This window comes from Candoia aspera, chromosome 6 (genome assembly GCF_035149785.1).
Source record: "Candoia aspera isolate rCanAsp1 chromosome 6, rCanAsp1.hap2, whole genome shotgun sequence".
Lineage (NCBI taxonomy): Eukaryota > Metazoa > Chordata > Lepidosauria > Squamata > Boidae > Candoia > Candoia aspera.
Window position 1 is genome coordinate 15,970,956 of NC_086158.1, and position 25,156 is coordinate 15,996,111.

The 25,156-nt window shown below is 40.3% G+C and overlaps 3 protein-coding genes across 5 annotated transcripts in view; 1 reads left to right on the forward strand and 2 right to left on the reverse strand.

The window, feature by feature from the left end:
* PHC3 (polyhomeotic homolog 3) overlaps positions 1-25,156 on the forward strand; it is a 57,203-nt gene that overhangs the window by 13,067 nt on the left and 18,980 nt on the right. For all 3 annotated transcript variants that reach the window (XM_063306454.1, XM_063306455.1, XM_063306457.1), the window contains 2 exons: positions 21,084-21,324; positions 22,388-23,250. In XM_063306454.1, coding sequence (XP_063162524.1) covers positions 21,084-21,324; positions 22,388-23,250 — 1,104 coding nt within the window. The remainder of the gene's footprint in view (positions 1-21,083; positions 21,325-22,387; positions 23,251-25,156) is intronic.
* Positions 957-3,411, reverse strand: LOC134500534 (A-kinase anchor protein 4-like). Its single transcript, XM_063307871.1, has one exon. It carries the CDS (start codon positions 3,387-3,389, stop codon positions 1,044-1,046), a length of 2,346 nt encoding a protein of 781 aa, XP_063163941.1. The 5' UTR covers positions 3,390-3,411; the 3' UTR covers positions 957-1,043.
* LOC134500535 (A-kinase anchor protein 4-like) lies at positions 11,733-13,772 on the reverse strand. The gene has a single exon (XM_063307872.1). It carries the CDS (start codon positions 13,770-13,772, stop codon positions 11,733-11,735), a length of 2,040 nt encoding a protein of 679 aa, XP_063163942.1.

The following is a 25,156-nucleotide window of genomic DNA, read 5'->3' on the forward strand; positions in this document are numbered from 1 at the left end:
CTTTAACTTCCAAATAATTCAATTGTGAAAATGCCTACATTCTTCTGTTAGGTAAAATCCAATTGTTTATACAAGCATGAACATAACTTTGGCTGAATTAGTTATTAGTTAGCAGGTAATAAATAACCCCATTTCAAAGAATTGGAAAGGGTTTATGGTTTAGCGAGATGGCAAATTTTGCAGAAATTTACATAGAAGTCTGGGTGTGTGAAAGAAACTTTTCAGAAGATATAAATCACTACAATTTTTACTGTGGATTAAAATAGCCCTCTGTGTTTGCTTTAATAGTCACTGCTATTATGGATTTTTTAAAATAAACATTATTTAACAAAACACAACAAAGGGGGGAAAAATAATATAATAGTGAAAGAAAATAAAACAAAAATCGGTACAGTGGGAGAGAGAGAGAGGATTCGCCTACATGTAAATATGTTCATGAAACTTTTTGCAACAGTTTCAGTGAAGGATGACCATATTTCATTAATTTTAGTATTATGGACTTAAACCAGTGGAATGAATAAATATTGGTAAATATATTAGGATAACTATTTTCATAAAGGCGTTAAAGGTTAATAGACTTTGATTAATACACAGTAAAAATTGGAAATACAAAAAAATGTTTAGCAAGTTATCGTTCAACTTTGAATTATTTGCTAGAGTTAGTAATGAAAGGAAGGAAGAGAAAAGGAACTCTAATTATGCTCAAAGTAGAAGGATGTTATCTGATGCCTTCGAAACAAAAACAGAAGTCAAAGATGATACCATCAGTATATTAACTGCTTTCATAACAATCCAATAAAAACATACTTTTAGGATTTGTTTTACTCTGGGAACTTATTTATAATAACTACATAAAAAATAATAAACAAATAAGTAACAGTTGACATTTGTATTTTTTTATTGGTGATTTTACCCAGCTTGTGTGTGACAGCCTGTGGAATGAACTGTTGTCTATGGAAAATGAGCTGTATGGTTGTTCCATCCTATAATTAAGATGGCACTTTGCTGGGTGGAAGCAATGAGAGGGAGGTGTTGGTCCTTGTCTACAGATTAGCAAGCAACCAGTCAAGTAGTCCGCTACGAGGCATGTTTCCCACAGCGGCATCAACCTGTTGTTTCTCAAAATACCTCATTACCTCCTGCAAAATATCCCCCACACTTGCACCCTTCTTGGCTGCTTTGTCAGCCAGTTGAGGGAGCTTCTTCAGCTCCTCATCATTCTCATTCATGAAAGTGAGATTCGGCACTTGGAAATGGGAGGCAGCCATCCACTGGAGGACAGCCTGGAGTTCTCTGTTCTGTGAGCTGGTGTTGGAACTCTGGTTGTTTACTATCACCTCAGAACCAGCAGGCACAAGTGGTTTTCCAATATTATTATTAGCTCGTGGAGGTTTCTGGGGTGACATTGAATCTGGAGTTGATACACCTTTGTTTCTTGCAGTAAAGTATGTGGCTTGATCATCAGAGTAATCTTCAACAACAAAATCAGGGCTTTTAGTCATGTACATACAGAGCTTCATCACAGATTCCATCAGCTGATCAATGAATTTCTTGTTTATTTGATCCATATTTTCAGAATCCACATCTGAACCACTCTGTTTGGGTGAGGATTTTCTGCCAGATCTATCTTCAAACGAGTTTGCTTTGGAACTCTTGGTTATTTCACATTCGTCTACATTGAAACCAGCCTCTTGTAGGACCTTCTGGATGATTGATAGAAGGGCGCTTTGTATTTCTCCCCTCTGGTATTCCTGCTGTTGTGGATCACACCTGGAACTATGAGATTTAGAACCATGTTTGCCTCCCTTCTCATAAAATCCAAATGAAGACGTGTTTGACTCAGAAATGGGCTCTTTGTATTGAGTTAAGAGATGTTGCTGTATCAACATTAAAGCTGTCAAAATGAGGTCTTTTGCTAGAAACTCAGTTGTAGAGCTACCTTTTTCTGGCCTCTTATCATGACATCCCCTATCAGAACCTTTGCCTCCTGTTCTTGATCTCAGCATACTAATTCCATCCTTAATTATTGATTCACCTACTCTTTGTGCTGATGTCTGTCCTGCTTCTTGCTTTACCTTTTCCCTCATATGCACCCCACCTTTCAAAGATGCAAAGTGCATATTTGGAGCATTGGGGTCTAATGAACATCCTGTTTTCAATAAAGAGTATACAAGACTATGCCCTCTTTCCTTAGTTTCCGACGTCAAAGCATTATACATTCTTAATACCATTGCTTCTAAAATCTCAGTTGATTTCTGGGTTCCTGCATTGAAAAGATTTTTCTTCACTGTAGTAACAAAATCTGAGTCTGTCATGAGGACTCCAGTGACATTATGTAGATTTTTCATGGTAGAGTCAATTAAGTCTGATATGACATCCTTTGTGTGTTTGAGAAACACTCTCTTCAGAATCACACAGGCTGGGAGAGGTTGCCTCTTGTGTATCTTGGTGGCATTCACAAATGAAAACGTCATATCCTTAGCATTTTTATTTGCATATACCATTAGCCCTTTGTTAAAAGAACTACTGTCATTGCGAGCTGACTGTTTCCTTGGATGTATCAAGTGGGCATGTGTTGATTTTCCATCTTCATCTGGTATTGATTCGCTTTGGTTGGAACATACCTCACCATAAAAAAGGGATGTTTTCTTGGGGAGTCCTTTACCCTCATCCTTCTTGTCTTTATTACTAGAATCCTGGGCATTTTCCATAATCTCATTCACCATCTTGGATGCAACCTTACTTACAGAACCAGAGGGATTAAGAGCTTTCCCATCTTTCGTGGCATAAATTGCCTGGCGTATACATTTACTGGCAGCATCTTCCAAATTTTCAGAGATCTCTTTACTTGCCATTTGCATAACCAAAGTACACAGCTTTTGGACAGTGCTTGCTACTTCATCCGATGGTCCTTTCTGACCTTCAGAAGCTTTGAAAGCTGTATTGTTGTTATTCTGGGACATCTTGTCAGCTGCTGATGGCTTTTGTTGACGAGGGGCACTTGAAGGGGACAGTGCATGTTGAAATCCACATGCATATTTTTGCAGGTCATCAAAAAGCCAGGTCACAACATTAAGTTCTTCAGTTGAACCTTGTTTGAACAGACAAACAGCTCCTTCTGTCTTGGACTGTTCTGGTGTCTCACTATCTTTTATTACTATGACCTCTTTGTCCTGCATTTTCCCCAGATCAAGCCCTGTGACAGATTCACTGCCTTTAGACTGGCCAGCAGCATCTTTATCTGTATCATCTGTTTGTTTAATGTTCAGACTGGAAACATCAACAAAACAAATCACTTTGCGGTCCTGGTCCTTCCCTGCATCAGGATTATAGAGATCTACCTTACACACACCTGCTTGGCTGTGTAACCAGTCAACTTCCTGAGACATCTTCTGAGGCTTGGAAGTAGAACTGTACCTAGGACTGTAAGGTTGTTTCTTATCAGCTGAACTGCTTTGATGACCCTGCCAGACTGAAGATGTTGCCTCCTCTCTCAACTTTCCATGCTCTTCTGCTGCCAGATGTCATTTTCACTTGTGTGCACACATAGTTTCTATGGCAGCAGTGACATCACAAAGAAGCATCTTGTCACCCTCTGGTAATATATTTTCAGCTACTTTTTCTCATTCACCTACCCCGTTTATGAGAAATTTGTCTTGATTAGAAAAAACTAATGTTGCATTCATTAAAATAATAGTGGAGAATTAAGAGTGGTTAACTTATTTCTGTGGGACGCGGTGGCGCTGCGGGTTAAACCGCTGAGCTGCTGAGCTTGCCGATTGGAAGGTTGGCGGTTCGAATCCGCGTGACGGGGTGAGCTCCCGTTGCTAGTCCCAGCTCCTGCCAACCTAGCAGTTTGAAAACACGCAGATGTGAGTAGGTTAATAGGTACCGCTTCGGCGGGCAGGTAACGGCGTTCCGTGTAGTCATGCCGGCCACATGGCCGCGGAAGTGTCTATGGACAAACGCCGGCTCTTCGGCTTTGAAACGGAGATGAGCACCGCCCCCTAGAGTCGGACACGACTGGACTTAATGTCAAGGGAAACCTTTACTTAACTTATTTCTATACCACCTTCTATCAAATCTTACAGGACCCTTTAATTATAATGTCTTTCTAAACATCGCTACAAAAGTAGTGTGACAAATTACATAGAGTTGGCAAGCACTTACATTCAGAGAACTCTTACGCTGTTCTCTGTGTGCTCAGCTACCATACCCATGAAAAAATCCAGTGGGGAAGGCCTGCCATCTTTAGCTGCAGATCTGCTTGCAGTTCAGTACTCCAGTGGGTAAGAGCTGGAAGCAAGCACTGAGCTGCATGTGGTGCAATATGGACATGCAAGAAGCAATAAAATAGGGACAAGAAGGTGTCTGGGAAAGTTTTTACACTCCTTATATGGCAGAAAAGCAGTTTAAGGCAGCTTGTCTAGTAGTCCTTAATAAATCTGGAAATTCACTGGTAGTGCATTTGCATTGCAAGTAGAATGTCCCAGCTTCATCTCAAGGTAGATGTGGAAGCCTTGGAGAAACTCTGTCGAACGCTGCTGACAGTACTGGGAGAGTTTCTCGTGGTTCTATTATTTATTCTCCATAATCTGTGTGTGTTGCATCTATATCTCTCTCTCTGAACAACTTGGAGCTCTTCCTCTACCACTGGTTACTAAGCTCCCTGGAAGCATTCAGGGGTATGGAAGAGCCTATAGGTATGCCATCTAGCGTGACATTCTTTGGGGGGCATGGAGCAGCCATTCATGAGCAGCCACAATCAAAGTTCCAAAGAGAGCCCCTGTCAATCAACAGGGAATAACGACCAGCTGTATTGGAGCCACAGAGGTGGGGAGAAAAGATTCCCAAGCATCTGACACAACCATAAGTTTGTGGATAAAAGGAAACCTGCACACACAGACTCAGTCCTCTCTCTTTGTGTGTGTGTGTATCGTACTGTGGAAAATTGACTGGACAACAACGGAGTTCTGCAGCTACCTGTTAAAGAATACTATTAGATCCTTTTTATTTAGGAAGAAGGCATGGCTAATTTAAAAAACCCAACAAAATAAGCGGAAAGGGCACTGAAAGGGGAGGAAGGATAGATTACATGATAGCTAAACATGAGTGCAGGAAGGAATCCTTTTCCTCCAATATAATGTTTGAAATTTCAAATCTTACACATTATTGTCTCAAGTTTCTCTTTTACTGTACATTAAGAGGGGTTAGTATTTCAGAAAGCAATACTATACCACATACCTGAAAATAAGTCCCATAAAATTTGGAAATTTGGGGTGTGCAACTTTCATCAAGCCAAGGACCACAGCTTTTAAATGGCATGGTGGGGGATGTACTTTAAAAATGGATAATGCTAAACCAAAAAGAAAATTAAGATAGCTGGCGGAGAAAAAATATAATGGAGTTAAATATTTACATTATATTTAATTTATTTAAAATGTTAATGTGCACACACAGTTCTCCAAATTCTCTGGCATCTCAATTGACTGAAATAAATTAAGACTATGAGTAAAAAGAAAGAAAAATATACCATTGTCTCATTTGCTAAATATGGGAAAATGTCAAAGGCGGCACCTGAATGTTTGGCAGGCTGAAAGTTGTGCTGGTTCACATCCATCCTCACCCATGAAAACTTTAGGGTGACTTTAGGATATTAGGGCTAGTCACTCTCTCTCAGCCCAATGTGCCTCACAGTTGCTATTGGGATAAAATGAAAGGAATCCCCATGGAAGCCATCCTGAACTCTTGGAAGAAAGATAGGAAATCGAACAAATCAATACATAATGATCTTGAGGATTTCATTTCTTCCCTGAAGAATCTCATGATAATATTAATAACGTTTGTGCCTTTTTCTATAGCAGAAATTGGTGCTAGTAAACTGTTTTAGCTTGACTTCTTAATGTGTGTTATTATCTGAAGCCAGCACAGAAAATAATATTCTGTACTGGGAGAGAATAGATAAGGATAATACATCTCATTATGTGGAATTTGGGAAGGGAGTGTATGGAATCTAATAAAAGTTGGGGTGATGTTGGCATATAATTTACTTGCTCTATTAAATTTTCCTATCTGGTCTTCCAGTTGCATCACCATCCAGCTTTGTCAGGCTGAGGAAGCTATACACAATATCTTTCTGCCGCAACATTTAGGGAAGAAGCTATAGAACTGATAATTGCCATATACAGATGGGTTGCCTGAAACATATTGTTTCTTGAGAGATCAAAACCTAGGTACATTTTTTTTTTAAATTTCTAGAATTATAAATCATGCTTTGTCTTTGACCATCCTTAGCAACTGATGTAAAGCTGTATGTAGCTTTGTAGCAAGTGAATTTAATGAGTCTTGTGATTGGACATATGCAGCCCTGCAAATGACATGTGACATCTTTTCAACCAAATTTTGATAGCCTTAAGCTCCCAATGTGTTATGATTAATGTACCTAAAATTCCTACCCAATAATTTCATATATGAACATCTGCAATGGAGGCAGAGAAGTGATATGACACCTGTGACATCATGGTGGATTCTTTCAGCCTGTGATATCCCAAATTGTCTAGAGGGCAATGGGTTGGAAAAACTGTATTGAGTCTGCTTTTAATCAAAGCATTTTTGGCTTTCTGCAAGACATTCAAGCAGCAGCAACAAGAAGCCCTAAATGTAAAATGTAAAAAAAGTGTAAAATTAGGAGGAGGAGAAGAAAAAATAAAATTTCAAAGAAAAGTGGGGGAAATCATAAATAGTTCAAATTTCACAAGGACTGAATGTAATGACCTTGTGATTCCATATTCTTAACAAGGCTTCTTAATTATTTCCCTTTCTTTGTAGTTTAACTGTACATCTCATCTATCCTGTGTATTTTTCTTTTGATTTGATATTGTCCATTCAGGTGAATTCAGGGTATGCCTGACCTATGTACACTAGACTCTCAGTTATCAAGAACTCAAGCAACTGGCACTCTCAAGCAACCAGCACAAAAATCGAACCAGAAAAAAACCGGCACACTCAAGCAACCAGAAAAAAAAAATCTGTATCTCTCTGCTGCCATCTAGTGGGTTTTACGGTTTAATAGTAACTCTCAAACAACCAGAAACTAGATTTGTCCGGCATCTACCAATCCCCATGGGTGCCGGTTAACTGAGAGTCTACTGTAGTTACTTAAAGACTGGACCTGTCAATCTACCTAATATCGAAGGGTCTCAGTAGTAATCTTTTATTTAAATTAATTTTGCAGAGAACAATAGAAATACTTCAAAAATGTCATGTTTTAAAATGTAAAACATATCTTTCAATAATTTCAGGTAGCTTCTAGACATTTAAGATTTTTGGTTTAGCTTACCTCTTTGCCTTGGTACTAATTACGGCCCGCATGGAGGCACAATTTCATGTAAAGTGTTGTTTCTGAATAGTCTCTTTGCCTTTATGAAGGATAAGCAATAATTTGTGTGAGAAGAATCTTATATCACCTGTGCAGCATGTCTTCTTGTGTTACAATTTTTTGACCCTCTTCCCAATTAAGTGACAAAAGAGGCTGCTTTTGTAGTATTTATAATAGCAGACATTTTCCATTTCCAGAAATCTCTCTGGAGCCATTTATTCTAGCAAGGCTTAAGTGAATGGAGACAGGTTTGTATTGTTTGTATGTGTGACAACTGTGTATAACAAATTTATACTCCTGTATCAGAACTTGGCTCAGAGAAAAACCTGCCTTAGGAAGAAAAGTAGTACCAATATGTTGGAAAGCAGTGTTGAAATCGCTGACAAGATTCTTCCACTGATAACATTTTTTCATAAGTCGGCTCTGCTTCCCTTTCCAGCCTGGAGATTCTTTTTTTGCATCATAACATCAATGTTGTAAATGATGTTTCTAATCTGATACTTCCCCGGCTTTCTTGGTAGAGCGCTCGTACCACATCATTAACTTTAGGTTACAGGTAGTCCTTGCTTAACGACCACAATGGAGACCAGAATTTTAGTGGCTAAGTGAAGTGGGCATAAAGTGAATCTGACCCAATTTTGCAACCTTTTTTGCAATGGTCATTAAGCAAACCATCATGGTCATTAAGCAAACCATGATGTTGTTAAGTGAATCACACGGCTCCCCATTGATTTTGCTTGCCAGAAGCCAGGCAGAAAGGTCAAAAATGGCGATCACATGACCATGGAATGATGTGATAGTCATAGAAGTGAACTGGTTGCCAAGTGCCCAAATTGTGATCGCAGGGACACTGCGATGGTCGTCACGTGTGAGGATTGGTCACAAGTTGTTTTTTCTGCACTGTCGATGTCCAAACCATCACTAAACAAATGGTTGTTAAGCGAGGAGTACCTGTACTGTAAGCCCTGGGGTAGGTTCAGCAGAGCCTATGTTGAAGCTGTAATGATAGGCACAGAGGACAATCTATGTGAAAAGCCCTCTAGGAGTTTTTTTAATACATAGATTGCATGACCATTTCATTACTTCTTTGTTTGCTGAACTTCTATTCAGTACTACCTCCCCTATAATTACATCTCAGAGCGTTTACAACATCTAGGTGTAAAGCTGGAAAGATCAAAGGAAATAGTCTCAGTCCAAGTTCATATTTTAAGGTCAAGGCATAGTTTTGCCCATGTTCATCTAACACAGGCCCTGGGTGCATTTTATATAAATACTTCAGAATCAGAAAAAGAAGTTGTGCCTTGTCAAATTGTGCTTTTAAGTTGAAGAAACAGAAACCAGTGTCCCAAATAAAAGTGTGTCTAAAAGAAAGGGGAGAGGTACTTCCAAGTTGTACTTATTGTTTGTCTTAAAAAGTCTGCATTTTCATAGAATCATCAAGTTGGAAGGGGTCATTCAGGTTATCATGACTATCCCCAAGTCAGTATAGTAATCCAGATTAAAGAATTCCTGACGGATGGTTCTTCAGCCTCCACTTTGATACCTCTGGAGAAATGTTTAGCTATTACCTAGGTAATTGGTACTGCTGTAAAATTCCTCTCACTGTTAGGAAGTGTTTCCTTATATTCAAATAGAATCTGCCTTTCTTTAACTTTCTATGTACTGCTTCCTGCGGTAAGAGAAAACAAGCTGTGATTTTGTTCTGTTATTCATTGGTACTTTAAGTATCATGAAGATGCTTCGTTAATTGCAAATCACTAAAACAAACATTATAGAGTCTTTCCTCTTTCCAGGGCTTTTTCTGTATAAACATTGAAAGAGATGCATTGTGACAAATGCTTAGACAGATCAGTCAGCCAGACTGGGTTAATTTACAGAACAGAAACACGTTTTTCCCCTGTAAGTGTTAAACTCTTCCAGCTGTAATGTTTTCTGTGTTTTCTTTTTTTATAAGAAATAATTAGCGTGTAGGTCCACTGTTAATTGTACTAGCAAATGCAGATGCAAAATTCGTGTTAAGCTAGAAAAAGCATTCATACTACTTTGTTCAGATTTATTGTTAAAATAGTGCTAGCGAAGTCTTGTGTGGCGTGGAGTGGTAGGCAGCAGTACTGCAATTGAAACTCTCCCCACGACCCGAGTTCGATCCCAGCAGAAGCTGGATTCTCGGGTAGCCGGCTCAGGTCGACTCAGCCTTCCATCCTTCTGAGGTCGGTAAAATGAGTACCCGGCTTGCTGGGGAAGGTGATGGCTGGGGAAGCCAATGGCAAACCACCCTGCTATAGTCTGCCAAGAAAGCGTCGCGAAAGCAGCATCCCTCCAAAGGCTCAGATATGACTCAGCGCTGGCACAGGGGACCCTTCACCTTTTTTTCCCCCCACAGTCAGCATATGGTGGTTATTCATCTAATCTTAATTTAACTCACCATATTGTCCACTGCTGAGTTCCAGAAATGGTAGGTGCCCACCAGCTTTGTGTTACATGCTAAACTACTATAAAATGGGGTTGGGTAGTTTGCAGTTTGTATGAATACAACATTTATATTCTGTTAATCCAGATTCAGAGTATACAGTGTTGTGTAAACCTAGCCATCTAGTCCTTATTTTACCTGCTAAGACTGCAGTGAAATCTACTGCATGTCATTTAGGCATGAAATTAATGCTTAAAAGCAGGATACCATGACTGATGGAAGGTCCATGATTCTTATAATGAGGAAGTCCCATTCTCTTTCTCCTTGTTCTCAGGCTGTACATGATTGAGAACATTTCTTAGTAACTTATATCTGTTAATGAGCAATAACCTCTGGAACTGAGCAAGAGCTACAGGTATGTAGCATGGTATGATGATTCCACCTTTTCTGTTACAGTTTGCAGCTAAACTAGCTGCTTATGGGTAAGAAGAAGAAATTTCTCCTAAATGTCAGAATGAACAGTTTGCCTAATGATTTATTAATTAAATTCTTAAGCAACTGGTGCAGTATGGGGTGGGGGAATGCAACAGGATTTGGTTCCAGCCTGTTTCCCTGGGACCACCTGACATCATTGGGATAGAGTCACAGCCTAAACCATGTCCCCAGTTAAGGTGTTTGGAAATAAATGCTTCAAAAGCCAAGAATGGCTTGAAGGAACACTTTCCTGAGCATCATGTTTGGCTGTCGTATACTCCCCCTCATCATGGAAAGTGTAGGGCAACTAACGAATAACAGTTGGAAGGACGAAGAGCCCTACTTTAGACTCCCTGATGAGTGCAGGTTACTGAAACAAAGCTTTGTTTTTTTCTTACTATTGGGGAGGAAGTTGAAGTCTTGCTTAGGGTCCTGCGGGCTTCCCTGGCCCACCAATTTGGAATACAAGAGAGAGCTTCTCTATCTCTGTACAATTCACAACCTGTTAAGTGGTTGACACAACTATTATACTGACTCAGTTGCTGTGATGGAGATATGGATAGTTTCAAATGTTTCCTTGTTAAAACAGCTGAAGGATATAAAACCTATTATGAGTTTACTTTGAAATGCCACAATCTGCTGTAATGAACTCTGCCACAGCCTGGGTAGTAGCAATGAATAAGAGTCTACTACCATCCATTGTTTTGAGCTGGAAAGGTTTGTATAAACAAAATTATTGTTAGGAAAATCACATTCCAAAATTATATGCTAGAGCTAAGTGGCATTTCAGTAAAGTATACTATGAAAGTTGCACAGAAAAAAAAATTAGGGGAGTTTTATAGGAAAAAAAATAGATCAGAGTAATCATGTAAGCTACAGAAAAACATGCATATTGCAAAAATATGTGTCTTATGGTCACAATTGCAGATTTTTAGGCTATTTTTTAAAAAGAACAAAAAAAGTTTGCTGAAAATTAAATAGAATGTAATAACATTTGAGTACCCTCAATGTTAGCACCTGGTGGATTTATGGTAAGCCGCACATTCCAAAAATTCATCCTGATCTTTTATGTTTCAATTCTTTTTTCTTTGTTTTTTTCAGTAGTTTTCAATATCATTCTATGGGGATGGTAGAAATCTGAACGGCTGTAACCATGCCGCACCTTTTTTTTTTGCATATTTATTCATTGTGCAATTTCCTGGAGTCCTTGGATGGTATATAATGGTAAAGCTAGCTGGAATCTGGCTATCTGTAAAGCTTTGTTTGAAGTGATCAATAAACAGCCTGTCTCCCCCCTCACTTTTTTTTTATTCTTTTTTTATTGATGAGCTTGCCCAGCTACCCTGGTTCAATTCAGTGCGTTATTGCTTGGAATTGGGTTGCAATGGTGGTATCTGTTGCGCCAGGAAAGAATGGTGTAGGCGCCTAGGCTGGGGACATGAGAGTAACATGAGAGGGAAGAGTTGGTTCTTACAGGTTAGCAAGCAGCCAGTCGATCAATCCACACCGAGGCATGCGTCCCGACATGGCATCCACCTGTTGTTTCTCGTAATACTTCATTACTTCCTGAACAACGTCTCCCACACTGTAGCCTTTCTTGGCTGCATTATCAGCCAGCTGTGGAAGCCTGGACAGTTCCCCATCGTGCTCGTTCATGAAAGTCAGGTTTGGCACATTGAATTGTGAAGCAACCAACCACTGGAGCACAGCTTGCAGCTCTCTGTTTTGTGCACTGTTGTTGCAGTTCTGGTTGTTCACAATCACCTCAGATCCTGCACCTACTAATGGTCTCCCATTGTATCTTCCATCAGAGTCACTGCCTTTAGCCATCAACATGCACAACTTCATCACAGACTCCACCAACTGGTCAATAAATTGTCTGTTGATCTGTTCCATATTGTCATACATATCAGGGCACCCATTTGATTTTGATAAGGCTCTTTGTGGTCTGCTCTCAGGGAAAGCAGGTTGTTTGTAGCCTTTGTCAAAACACTCATCTGCACAACCAGCTTCTCTTAGTACTTTCTGGATGATTGATAAAAGGATGCTTGAGATATCACCTTTTTGTGACTCGAGGTTATCCTGCCTTCCTCCACCTGGCCTTGAACTATATTTGGAACCACTAGATCTGTCATGGACATAGCCAAATGATGTAGTGTTTGTCTCACGGCATGCTTGTTCTTTGTTTTTTTCTAATAGGTGTTGCTGTATTAACATTAATGCTGTTACAATAAGGTCTTTAGCATACACGTCCATTGAACAGTGCCTATCTGAACCCTTGCTTCCAGATGGAAGAGGCCTCATTTGTCCATTTCCTCTGCCACCTCCAGGGCCATGCATCTCACCCTTTAGTGTTGCGAACTGCAGTCCTTGAGATCTGGAGTCACAGTGAGCACCCGCTTTCAGTGCTGCAAAAGCTAAGCTTTGAGATCTTTTATCGTCCCCTGAAAGTGCTTTAAATAAGCGTTTCACCATTGCTTCCAGAATCTCAGTTGATTTCTGTGTTCCAGCATTGAAAAGGTTCTTTTTCACAGTATTAATGAAATCTGAATCTGTCATGAGCACTCCTGTAACATTGTGTAAGTTTTTCATGGTGGAATCAATTAAGTCAGATATGACTTCTCTAGTATGTTTGAGGAGAACCTTCTTTAATACCACACAAGCTGGTGGAGGATGCTTTCCCTTTTGGACTTTCATTGTTTTCATGAATGAGAACATCATATCTGAAGCTACCTGGTTTGCATACACCATCAGTCCTTTGCTTACAGAACCGTCATCTTGTCCTGACTGTTTTCTTTCCAACATTTGTCTCTCTGCTCCCTGTCTGTAGCCATTCTGATTAGACATCTGATTAGACATCTCACCATAAAAAAGTGAAGCCTTTCTGGGGTCGTCATGAGATGACTTGGGAGATAACTTGCCGTAGTCATCACCATTCTTGCCATTAGATCCTCTAATTGACTGACGAATGCACCTTCCACTGCTTTCGAGTTTATCCTTCATTTCTTTATGGGCCATTTGAACCACTAAGGAACAAAGCTTGTTAACATAATATGAAAGGTCGTCTCCTCTCTGGCTACAAGAGCCTCTGAAAGATGTGTCACTGCCCTGGGACATCTTGTCAAGTGTAGGCGTATCGTAAGCTGATCTATGAGGGCCTGAGGGGGTTAGTGCATGCTGGAACCCGACTGCGTATTTCTGAAGATCGTTGCTGAGCCAGCTCACAACGTTGACTTCTTCAGAGGAGCCTTGTTTGAAAAGGCAGACTGCTCCTTCAGTATTGCTGTGCTGGTCTCGGTCGTTGTCCTTAATTACAATGACTTCTTTTTCTTCAAGATTACGTAGGTCAGCAGCACTTCTCTTACGTCTGTCTCTATCCTTTATGTTAAGGCTGGCAACATCAACAAAACAGATAACTTTACGATCTTGATCCCTTTGTTCTTCAGGGCTATAGAGGTCTACCTTGCAAAGGCCGGATTGACTGTGTAACCAGTCAATCTCATCAGCCATACTATTTTGACGAAAACAGAATTGAACCCCGGGTCATTGACCACTTTTCTTCCAGTTTTTGTTGACCCTGACCCTGCCCCACTCAAGATGTTGCCTCCTCTCTTAGCTTTCCATGCTCTTGTACTGGCTGATGGCATATTCATTTGTGTGCACACATTGTTTCTATGACAGCAGTGACATCATAAAGCAGTAATATCATCCACCAGCCAATCATCCCTTGGCCATGGTTAACATAAGATTGTTTTGCAGTTCTCATTGCTTAACCTGTACAAAAAGTATATCCAAAGGATTAAAATCTTTTTGAGGACTTGGAATTTAAAAGGAAGTGTTCTTTGCTTTTTAAATAACCCTCTTTTTAGAATACTATCAACAAAGCAAATGACATTGATCCAAAATTTGTTTTATTTCCCGAAAATTTATATTTTGTTGCCTTTCACAAAGCTTAATATACTACAGATCTGAGTGTGTTTGAGAACTGAAGCATAATCACTTCTAATGTAGGATCTTTGACCTCCATCCTTATAGTGACTTCAACAAAAAAGGAAACCTTACTATGTCAATTAAGCCTTCCCTGTTTTAAAAATTTACTCACTTATTTCCAAATCACCTTTCCATTATAGTATTATGGTCTTCTTTTTTTCTTTTCTCATTCTCTTTGTACGATATACATTTGCAGCTTCTTTGTATTTATTTATTTATTTATTATTCCAATTTCTATCACTGCCCATCTCCCCCCGTATATTGTCTTTGCTTGCCTTTATACAATTTATATCCATGGATATAACTGGTAAGTTAAATGAATGAGAAAAGAGTCCAAGATGGGTGGGAGTTCTAAAAAAAGGGAGACTAAAAAGTATAATAATAAAACATGTTAGTATCATAATAAATCCTAACAATAAAAGCCAGTGTTGCCACACAGAATGAATGAAAATAAAAAAGGACAATTACAGGAGGTAATAAGAGGGGCAAATCATCAAGGAAGTTTACATACAGGTAGTTCAGATTTGTAAAAATGGTGTTAGTAAAACTAAAATTTGGTATCAGTTGAGGTATCCAAAGAGGTAAAAATAGCAAAGGGGCTTCTTCAGATATGATGCAGTGATTTCTAGAAGTCAGGATGAATTTATCAAAAGTCAACTTATTTCATCTTTTGACCAGTTACCTTCCATAGCAAATTGTGGAACGCAATGGACAAAATATATTTTGACATTGCAAGATATATAACAAAGTGCTTTATGGCAATCTGACTAGCAGCTAGTTAAATGTGGTCTGGATAGCATGTCTAATCACTGGGTCAACAATTGGTTTGAAAATGACTGAGTATCATTTTCAAACCAATTGTTGACCCAGTGATTAGACATGCTATCCAGACCACATTTAACTAGCTGCTAGTCAGATTATCATAGAACAAACTAAAATATCAAGTCAGAAGCTATGGAGTTGGATTCTGGACTGATATTCCTCAAAATTTTCATTAATGACTTGGACAAAGAGGTGGAAAAATAGCTTATCATATTTGTGGATGATCTAAAACTGGACAAGATTGCTAATACTCCAAAAGAAAGAAAAAAAGTGATATTGGTAGGTTAGAGCAGTAGGCTGAAAATAACAGAATGGAATTTAATAGAAACAAGTGCAATGTTCTTAGGGAAAAGAAACCTAAGAGGGTGAAGGGAATAAAATGCAGTGGAGGATAAATGAATCAGTCACATCACAGAATGTAGAAGTTGCACTATATTTTGCAGTGTTCAAACTTTACCTCAAATTCTGGACATCATGTTTTAAGAACGATTCAGAGAAAATGGAACAAATTCAGATAAGGGCAATGAGGATGATCACGAGACTAGAAACAGAGTCTTATAAGAGAGACTGAAGAAACTGAATATATTTAGCCTTAGGAAAAGTTTACTGAGGGGCAACACTTTCAAAATACATGAAGGTCAAAACCTGCTCTATAATCGAAGAGTGCAAGACATATAGTATTGGTCTTAAGTTACAGAAAGGCAAATTTGAGTTGAAAAACTTCTAACAACAGACGTTTAACATTGGAACCAGTAACCCCCCCCCAAAAAAAAATCACGGTTACCCTTCACTGCATGTATTCAAGTAACGCTAATTAATCATCTATCAGGGATGCTTTAATTATATTCCTCCATAAAAAGTGGCAGTACCTAGCCAGTTGTGGCTACTCTCAAAAATAAAGAGTTGGATCTGTTCAGTATTTGGATAGGAAACAACTCAGCAGTCCCAAGGCATAGATTAGACAATGTCCCAGGAAAAGGCAGTGGTAAACCATTTCTGTATCATTGACCAAAAATACCCCCAAAACAAAACAAAACCCTAGCTGTGAGCAAAATGTGGAAGAATCTTTACCTTTTTTCTGAGATATAAGAAATACCTCAGGGGATTAAACTCAGCAGCCTACATTACCCTTTCCATCTCTCTTGTTGTTTAGTTCATTGTTCTCTGAAGATTTTAAATAATAAATTAATAAATGGGACTTTCACCTGAACCAAATTAGTTTCAGGACCACACTTCTACACAGAACTGCATTCAACAACATATTGCCAATGGCACCAAGGGATCAGTCGCTCCAAAAATGTTGGTTGCAAATCCGAAAGGCAGAAATAAACTTAAAATATGTTTAATGTTTAAAAATGCAGAAAATTGTTTGCCAAATTTTCCAAGATGTTAGCAATACCGTGCAAATTATAGTGAGACCCTACATGAAAACACCGAAAATGTACAAAATTTCATAGTACTTGAGTGTTCTTACCTAAGATCTTGTGAGATAGGGAGGTGACTGGAGCCAATGGCGTGACTAGACAGTACCCAAGTTGCCTTTACAGCTTGATCTATTAATACTGAGAAATTCATGAGGAAAACAACTGTTTCCCCCCCCCAAAAAAAAGCTCTTGTAAACATGTCATAGAGAGTGGGGGTTATGCAAAAGTTTCCATTATAGTTGTTTTGACTTGGAAGTTGTCCAGTCTCAAAACAAGCCTACTCTGAGATTGCACCATTTATGGACCACTTGGAACTGCCTGGTGGGAATAGTTCATGATGGTACTTTTGAACTCACTTGCTACTTTTAGCCCTTTCAGTGAGCCAAGAAGCCTCAAACTACTTGGAAAAAAAATGATACAGAACTGTAACACATGTTAATTTCATATTCCTTCCTTGTAGTATATCAGGAAGCATTTTTCTCTACAGATATATTTTTCTATATTTTTAATATAATCATAAGCATTTTGGAAAGAAATTCTGTATACCAATCCTTCTCAGCTTTTCTCCTCCTTTTTGCTTTCCTGCATTCATTGTCTCTCCAGACCTCCACAAAGCACAAGTATAGACTTGCACTAAATGGACAGAAAATTGAGAAAAATAATGTGCTTTGCTTCAGCAAAGGATCGTTACCTTGTCGTGGTGCTGAAGCTTGAGCACCTCAATGATGCCATGAGCTAAACCATGAAGGGCCACCCAAGACGGGAAGGTCATGACAGAGAGGTCAGACTAAATGCGATCCCTGGGGAAGGTAATGGCAACCCACCCCAGGATTCTTGCCATGAAAACTAAATGGATCAGTACAACCAGAGATATGTCAGTATACCATTGGAAGATGAGACCCCCAGGTCGGAAGATGGTCAAAATGCTACTGGGGAGGAACAGAGGATGAGTTCAACTAGCCCCAGACGTGATGACACAGCTAGCTCAAAGCCGAAAGGACGGTTAGCGGCCGACGGTGCTGGTGGTGAACGGCGAATCCGATGTTCTAAGGATCAACAGGCCATTGAAACCTGGAATGTAAGATCTATGAGCCAGGGCAAATTGGATGTGGTTATTGGTGAGATGTCAAGATTAAAGATAGACATTTTGGGCATCAGCGAACTGAAATGGACTGGAATGGGCCACTTCACATCAAATGACCACCAGATCTACTACTGTGGACAAGAGGACCACAGAAGAAATGGAGTAGCCTTCATAATTAATAGTAAAGTGGCTAAAGCAGTGCTTGGATACAATCCAAAAAACGATAGAATGATCTCAATTCGAATTCAGGGCAAGCCATCTAACATCACAGTGATCCAAATATACGCCCCAACCACAGATGCTGAAGAAGCTGAAGTAGAGCAGTTCTATGAGGATCTGCAGCACCTACTGGACAGCACGCCTAAAAGAGATGTTATTTTCATCACGGGAGCCTGGAATGCTAAGGTGGGCAGTCAAATGACACCTGGAATTACAGGTAAGCATGGCCTGGGAGAACAAAATGAAGCAGGACATAGGCTGATAGAATTTTGCCAAGACAACTCACTCTGCATAATGAACACTCTCTTCCAACAACCTAAGAGACGGCTTTATACATGGACTTCACCAGATGGACAACACCGAAATCAGATTGACTACATCCTTTGCAGCCAAAGGTGGCGGTCATCTATACAGTCGGTAAAAACAAGACCTGGAGCTGACTGTAGTTCTGATCACGAACTTCTTCTTGCACAATTTAGGATCAGACTAAAGAGATTAGGGAAGACCCACAGATCAGCTAGATGTGAGCTCACTAATATCCCTCAGGAATATGCAGTGGAGGTAAAGAATTGATTTAAGGGACTGGACTTAGTAGATAGGGTCCCGGAATAACTCTGGACAGAAGTTGGCAGCATTGTTCAGGAGGTGGCAACAAAATACATCCCAAAGAAAGAGAAAACCAAGAAGGCAAAGTGGCTGTCTGCTGAGACACTAGAAGTAGCCCAAGAAAGAAGGAAAGCAAAAGGCAACAGTGATAGGGGGAGATATGCCCAATTAAATGCAACATTCCAGAGGTTAGCCAGAAGAGATAAGGAATTATTTTTAAACAAGCAATGCACAGAAGTGGAAGAAGGCAATAGAATAAGAAGGACAAGAGACCTCTTCCAGAAAATTAGAAACATTGGAGGTAAATTCCAGGCAAAAATTGGTATGATCAAAAACAAAGATGGCAAGGGCCTAACAGAAGAAGAAGAGATCAAGAAAAGGTGGCAAGAATATACGGAAGATCTGTATAGGAAGGATAACAATATCGGGGATAGCTTTGACGGTGTGGTCAGTGAGCTAGAGCCAGACATCCTGAAGAGTGAGGTTGAATGGGCCTTAAGAAGCATTGCTAATAACAAGGCAGCAGGAGACGACGGCATCCCAGCTGAACTGTTCAAAATCTTGCGAGATGATGCTGTCAAGGTAATGCATGTTATATGCCAGCAAATTTGGAAAACACAGGAATGGCCATCAGATTGGAAAAAATCAACTTACATCCCCATACCAAAAAAGGGAAACACTAAAGAATGTTCAAACTATCGAACAGTGGCACTCATTTCACATGCCAGCAAGGTAATGCTCAAGATCCTGCAAGGTAGACTTCAGCAATTCATGGAGAGAGAATTGCCAGATGTACAAGCTGGGTTTAGAAAAGGCAGAGGAACTAGGGACCGAATTGCCAATATCCGCTGGATATTTTTCCAAGCCAGGGAGTTTCAGAAAAACATCTATTTCTGTTTTATTGACTGTTCTAAAGCCTTTGACTGTGTGGACCATAACAAATTGTGGCAAGTTCTTAGTGGTATGGGGATACCAAGTCATCTTGTCTGCCTCCTGAAGAATCTGTATAACGACCAAGTAGCAACAGTAAGAACAGACCACGGAACAACGGACTGGTTTAAGATTGGGAAAGGAGTACGGCAGGGCTGTATACTCTCACCCTACCTATTCAACTTGTATGCAGAACACATCATGCGACATGCTGGGCTTGAGGAATCCAAGGCTGGAGTTAAAGTCGCTGGAAGAAACATTAACAATCTCAGATATGCAGATGATACCACTTTGATGGCTGAAAGCAAAGAGGAACTGAGGAGCCTTATGATGAAGGTGAAAGAAGAAAGTGCAAAAGCTGGCTTGCAACTAAACCTCAAAAAAACCAAGATTATGGCAACCAGCTTGATCGATAACTGGCAAATAGAGGGAGAAAATGTAGAAGCAGTGAAAGACTTTGTATTTCTAGGTGTGAAGATTACTGCAGATGCTGACTGCAGTCAGGAAATCAGAAGACGCTTAATCCTTGGGAGAAGAGCAATGACAAATCTCGATAAAATAGTCAAGAGCAGAGACATCACACTGACAACAAAGGCCCGCATAGTTAAAGCAATGGTGTTCCCCGTAGTAACATATGGCTGCGAGAGCTGGACCATAAGGAAGGCTGAGAGAAGGAAGATCGATGCTTTTGAACTGTGGTGTTGGAGGAAAATTCTGAGAGTGCCCTGGACTGCCAGAAGATCAAACCAGTCCATCCTCCAGGAAATAAAGCCAGACTGCTCACTTGAGGGAATGATATTCAAGGCAAAACCGAAATACTTTGGCCACACAATGAGAAGACAGGACACCCTGGAGAAGATGCTGATGCTAGGGAGAGTGGAGGGCAAAAGGAAGAGGGGCCGACCAAGGGCAAGGTGGATGGATGATATTCTAGAGGTGACGGACTCGTCCCTGGGGGAGCTGGGGGTGTTGACGACCGACAGGAAGCTCTGGCGTGGGCTGGTCCATGAAGTCACGAAGAGTCGGAAGCGACTGAATGAATAAACAACAACAAAAATGTGCTTTGTGTCAGCCTGTTGCCTTGGTTGTGGCTCTTCCTCCTGTTCCTCAAGGTTATTCCCACTGCCTATTACACTTGGTCTATTTGAAGACTGCCCCTCGCTGCCAATATATGGCTTGTCAATTCAATTTAGGCTATACTCTTTTCCTCAGCTAAGGCAGTGCTTTTGTTTCATACAACATCTGGCACATCATTGACACTGTAAATATTAAATACTTGTTAATGCGAAGCTTGATCCTAAATTGTTTTTCTGTCACATACTGAAGATGCCAAAAATATCTTCAAGATTAGAAAATACTTCTTTAATCCAGGTTTGTGTGTGTGTGTCTTTAAATGATTTATAGAGCCTCCCATCTCACAGCAGCAACTCTGGGCAGCGTACAAGATTAAAACCATCATAACAATATACTGTATAATCCATGACACCCTGGTTAAAACAATAACCCTCAAAACAAAAAGCTGCTTCACCAACAGAGCTCACCTAATGTCCTGGCTAAACAGGCTGCAGGAACAGTCAGGCTTTCAATGCCCTATGAAAGGCTAACAGGGTCAGAGCCATCCAGATCTTGAGGGTGTGGGGGGATGTTGTTCCACAGAGCAGGCACAGCCACAGAGAAGGCATGTAGGCACACAAAAGCATACATATATGTTTATATATTTTAAAATATTTCTTTGCTTTCTTTTAGGTCCAGAATTTGACTTTGCGCAGCCAGAAGCTGGGTGTATTGTCTAGTTCTCAAAATGGGACTCCAAAAATCTGTAGTCAACCCCAGACATTAGCTGTGTGTCCTAGCAAACCTATAACCAGTGCCAAAGCCAGCCAGTCAGATCTTCTAGAAAGCAAAAGGAAAGGAGACAGCCCAAATGCTGAGCCTCGAAGTCCAGCTGTTACCCGTACATCAAGCATTCATCAATTAATGGCACCAGGTAGGACAATCCAATTACTTTTTTAAAGGATGCCCTTTTACAATGAAGACTTATTTGTGCACTTGTCGATTTGTATGCCACCTCAGTCACCAAGTAATGAAAATACTTGATTTGTAATCCAGTAATGTGTGGGATGGGCCACAGAATCTGAAGCTCTACAAAACTCTAGAATGCTCTTCATTGGTTGGAACTCATTTTGTGTGAAGTGATTGAACTAAGGTTGCTGAAGTCTCTGCTCTCTTTTCTCCCTCTCTCCTGTATCTCAGATACTGTTATCGGCACCTCGCTGTGATAATAGGAGCAGTGATGTGATTTTTCCAAAGAAGGAATCCAACTTATCTAAATTATTAGATATGGAATGACAGTGTTTATAGTATTTTAATTTATCAAAGAAAGAAAAGAAAGGAATCCTCTGTGTATAAACATCTGAAAAGATTTCATCACTTACCAGGACTAGTTGAACTGATTAGAAGAAATTCAGTTCAGGGGCATTAGTAGGCATCAAATGTTAGATTCAAAGCTCTACCTGAAAACTATCCTTGACTTACTTGTACAGATTAAACGGCATTGACAACTCAGTACATTTACTTTCCTTGCACTGGATTGGCTCCAGGAAATCATAGTCATTGTTTTATTGTTTAATAAATAAAAATGAAGTAGGATTTATTTACTCCTTGCTGTTAAAATTCAGAGCGTGACGTCTATTATAAGTCACTTAAGATAAAAGATTTTTTTCTTGCTTTGCAATGTGTTGTTTCCTTAGAAATTCAGTTGCATAAAAATCCTTTGATAAAGCTGCTTATGTTAAAGGTATCTAAAATTATTTTTAGAAAACCAGTCAAATCAAAACATTTTAGGGATTAATTTATATGAACTTAGTTTCATTCTACATGTTCACAGATGTATTTCTGTTAAGGATTTATCAAATTTAAGTATCATATTAAATATAATGGGTGTTAAACAGCAAACACTAGGTAGACGTATTGGTATTTATCTGCAAATAAGCATATTTTTATGGATTAAGGAAATATTAATTGTAAATTTTCCCATTTCTATTCTGTAGCCTCATATTCTCCGGTGCAACCTCATTCCCTGTTAAAACATCAGCAGCCTCCTCTTCACTCACCACCTTCAAAGATTTCTCACCATCAGTTAATCTTTCAGCAGCAGCAAGTTCAACCAATCACACTCCAGCTGCCTCCCACCCAGGAAGCCCCTCCATCCCAGCACTGTGCACCCCTTCAGAGCCATTCTCTGACTCCAGATCCCACCAGTACCCCATCCCAGCACTGCACTCCTGTCCATGTCCATCCTCCTCCCCTTTCTCCAACCCCATCCCCATCCTCACAGCAATCTGTGGTAGTATCCCCACCACCACCCACATCACCCAGCCAGTCCCCAAGTATAATTATCCACCCCCAAACTCTTCTTCAGTCACAGCCACATCCACTGACATCGTCAGCACTCCAGTCAGAGCATAACTCAGTGCAGGCTGATGACAGTCCGACAGAATCAGTATCACAGTCCGCTACCCTTCCTCCCCAGTTGTCACCTTCCCCAGTTGTACACGTTGGACCGACAGATCATCCTTCCATGCTGTCCCCCAGCCAACAGATAACTTCGCCATCATCTCATCAACAGTACCCAGCTTTGCAGCCAGTGCCAGTTCCACTTGCAGCCTCTCCACAGCTGTCATCAGCGCCAACCCACACTCAGCAGATGCCCCTTCCTCCTGTTCCATCTTTGCAAGTCCAGCCTGAACTTTTGTCCCAAGATCAGGTTTTGGTACAAAATACCTTAGTTTCTGAAGAGGAGCTTCCTGCTGCTGAAGCTTTGGTCCAGCTGCCACTTCAGACTCTTCCGCCTCCCCAAACAGTTGCAGTAAACCTCCAAGTGCAACAAGCAGTACCCATTGAAACCCCAGTGGTAAGCCTCTGGTGAATGACTTCCTTTCTAGTTTTAAAACTATGTGAAAGATGGACAAGTGAAAGCTGTCTGAAATACTTATTGGCATTAGGTTCCTGCTGAGGAAGCAGAATTTTGAAGCAATGTAAGCACTGTTTTAATTGGGACTCTGCAGAGCTTTACAAAGCAGACCTAGGCAAAGCACTTTGTGCAGAAGAAGCACATCCATCTTTTGGAGCATTAAAATGACTGTGTGCTTCAGAAGGCTCATTATGATTGTCTTAGCTATGCAGAGCCTTCCGAAGGGAGCAGCTATTTTAATGAGGAGAGAGGCTTTGCCTGCCCCAGCGTGCTTTGCAAAACCCCCTTACTAATGCTCTGCAAAACCCTAATAAAACTTAGTTTGCGCTTACCTGTTTGAGAGGTAATTGATGATACAATAAATCCTTTTGTCTATTTATGGTTTCCTTCCTAAAATGTCAAGAGACTTTATCAGGGATGAATCCCAATTTTAAATTTAGTATAGTTTTATACGTTTATGTATTTTCTGTTACAGAAACACGAATTTATAATTCAGTATGCATAGTTTTTCTTTACTGTTACATTTCTGTCCATCCAGTGACCGGAATTCTGTAGATGGTTCACACAAAAAAAAAAGAAAGCAGGAATAATAGAAACATACCAATGTCTGAGGTAAAGTTTTAAAACCCACAGAATAAAAGCAAAGTAATTCATGAGCAATAGTGCTTGGCAAGCGTGAGGGCAGAACAGTGGTCAAGATGGATGTAGAGAGATTACAGGATTATCCTAGATAGAAGAGCTGAAAATTATTTCCACAGAAAAGTCGAGATGGGGAGCATTTATTCATGCAATCACCAGAAATCATGCTTGATTCAGTGCTCCCTAAGTGATAGAAGACTAGAAGACGACAATAACACAAGTATCTGAAAACCACAAATACACCTTTAAAACTTGAGTTCTCAATATAAACACACAATTATCAAAATGTGTCTTCAGCAAAGGACCGTTACCTTGTCGTGGTACTGGAGCTTGAGCACCTCAATGATGCCATGAGCTAAACCGTGAAGGGCCACCCAAGACAGGAAGGTCATGACAGAGAGGCCAGACTAAATGCGATCCCTGGGGAAGGTAATGGCAACCCACCCCAGTATTCTTGCCTTGAAAACTAAATGGATCAGTACAACCAGAGATATGTCGGTATACCATCGGAAGATGAGACCCCCAGGTCGGAAGATGGTCAAAATGCTACTGGGGAGGAACAGAGGATGAGTTCAACTAGCCCCAGACGTGATGACGCAGCTAGCTCAAAGCCAAAAGGACGGCTAGCGGCCGACGGTGCTGGTGGTGAACGGCGAATCCGATGTTCTAAGGATCAACACACCATTGGAACCTGGAATGTAAGATCTATGAGCCAGGGCAAATTGGATGTGGTTATTGGTGAGATGTCAAGATTAAAGATAGACATTTTGGGCGTCAGTGAACTGAAATGGACTGGAATGGGCCACTTCACATCAGATGACCACCAGATCTACTACTGTGGACAAGAGGACCACAGAAGAAATGGAGTAGCCTTCATAATTAATAGTAAAGTGGCTAAAGCAGTGCTTGGATACAATCCAAAAAACGATAGAATGATCTCAATTTGAATTCAGGGCAAGCCATCTAACATCACAGTGATCCAAATATACGCCCGAACCACAGATGCTGAGGAAGCTGAAGTAGAGCAGTTCTATGAGGATCTGCAGCACCTACTGCACAGCATGTCAAAAAGAGATGTTATTTTCATCACAGGAGACTGGAATGCTAAGGTGGGCAGTCAAATGACACCTGGAATTACAGGTAAGCATGGCCTGGGAGAACAAAATGAAGCAGGACATAGGCTGATAGAATTTTGCCAAGACAACTC

What these genes read in the sequence shown, in the direction of transcription:
- LOC134500534 (XM_063307871.1), bottom strand. Translation starts at nt 3,389, where the DNA reads ATGTCTCAGGAAGTTGACTGGTTACACAGCCAAGCAGGTGTGTGTAAG.
- LOC134500535 (XM_063307872.1), bottom strand. Translation starts at nt 13,772, where the DNA reads ATGGCTGATGAGATTGACTGGTTACACAGTCAATCCGGCCTTTGCAAG.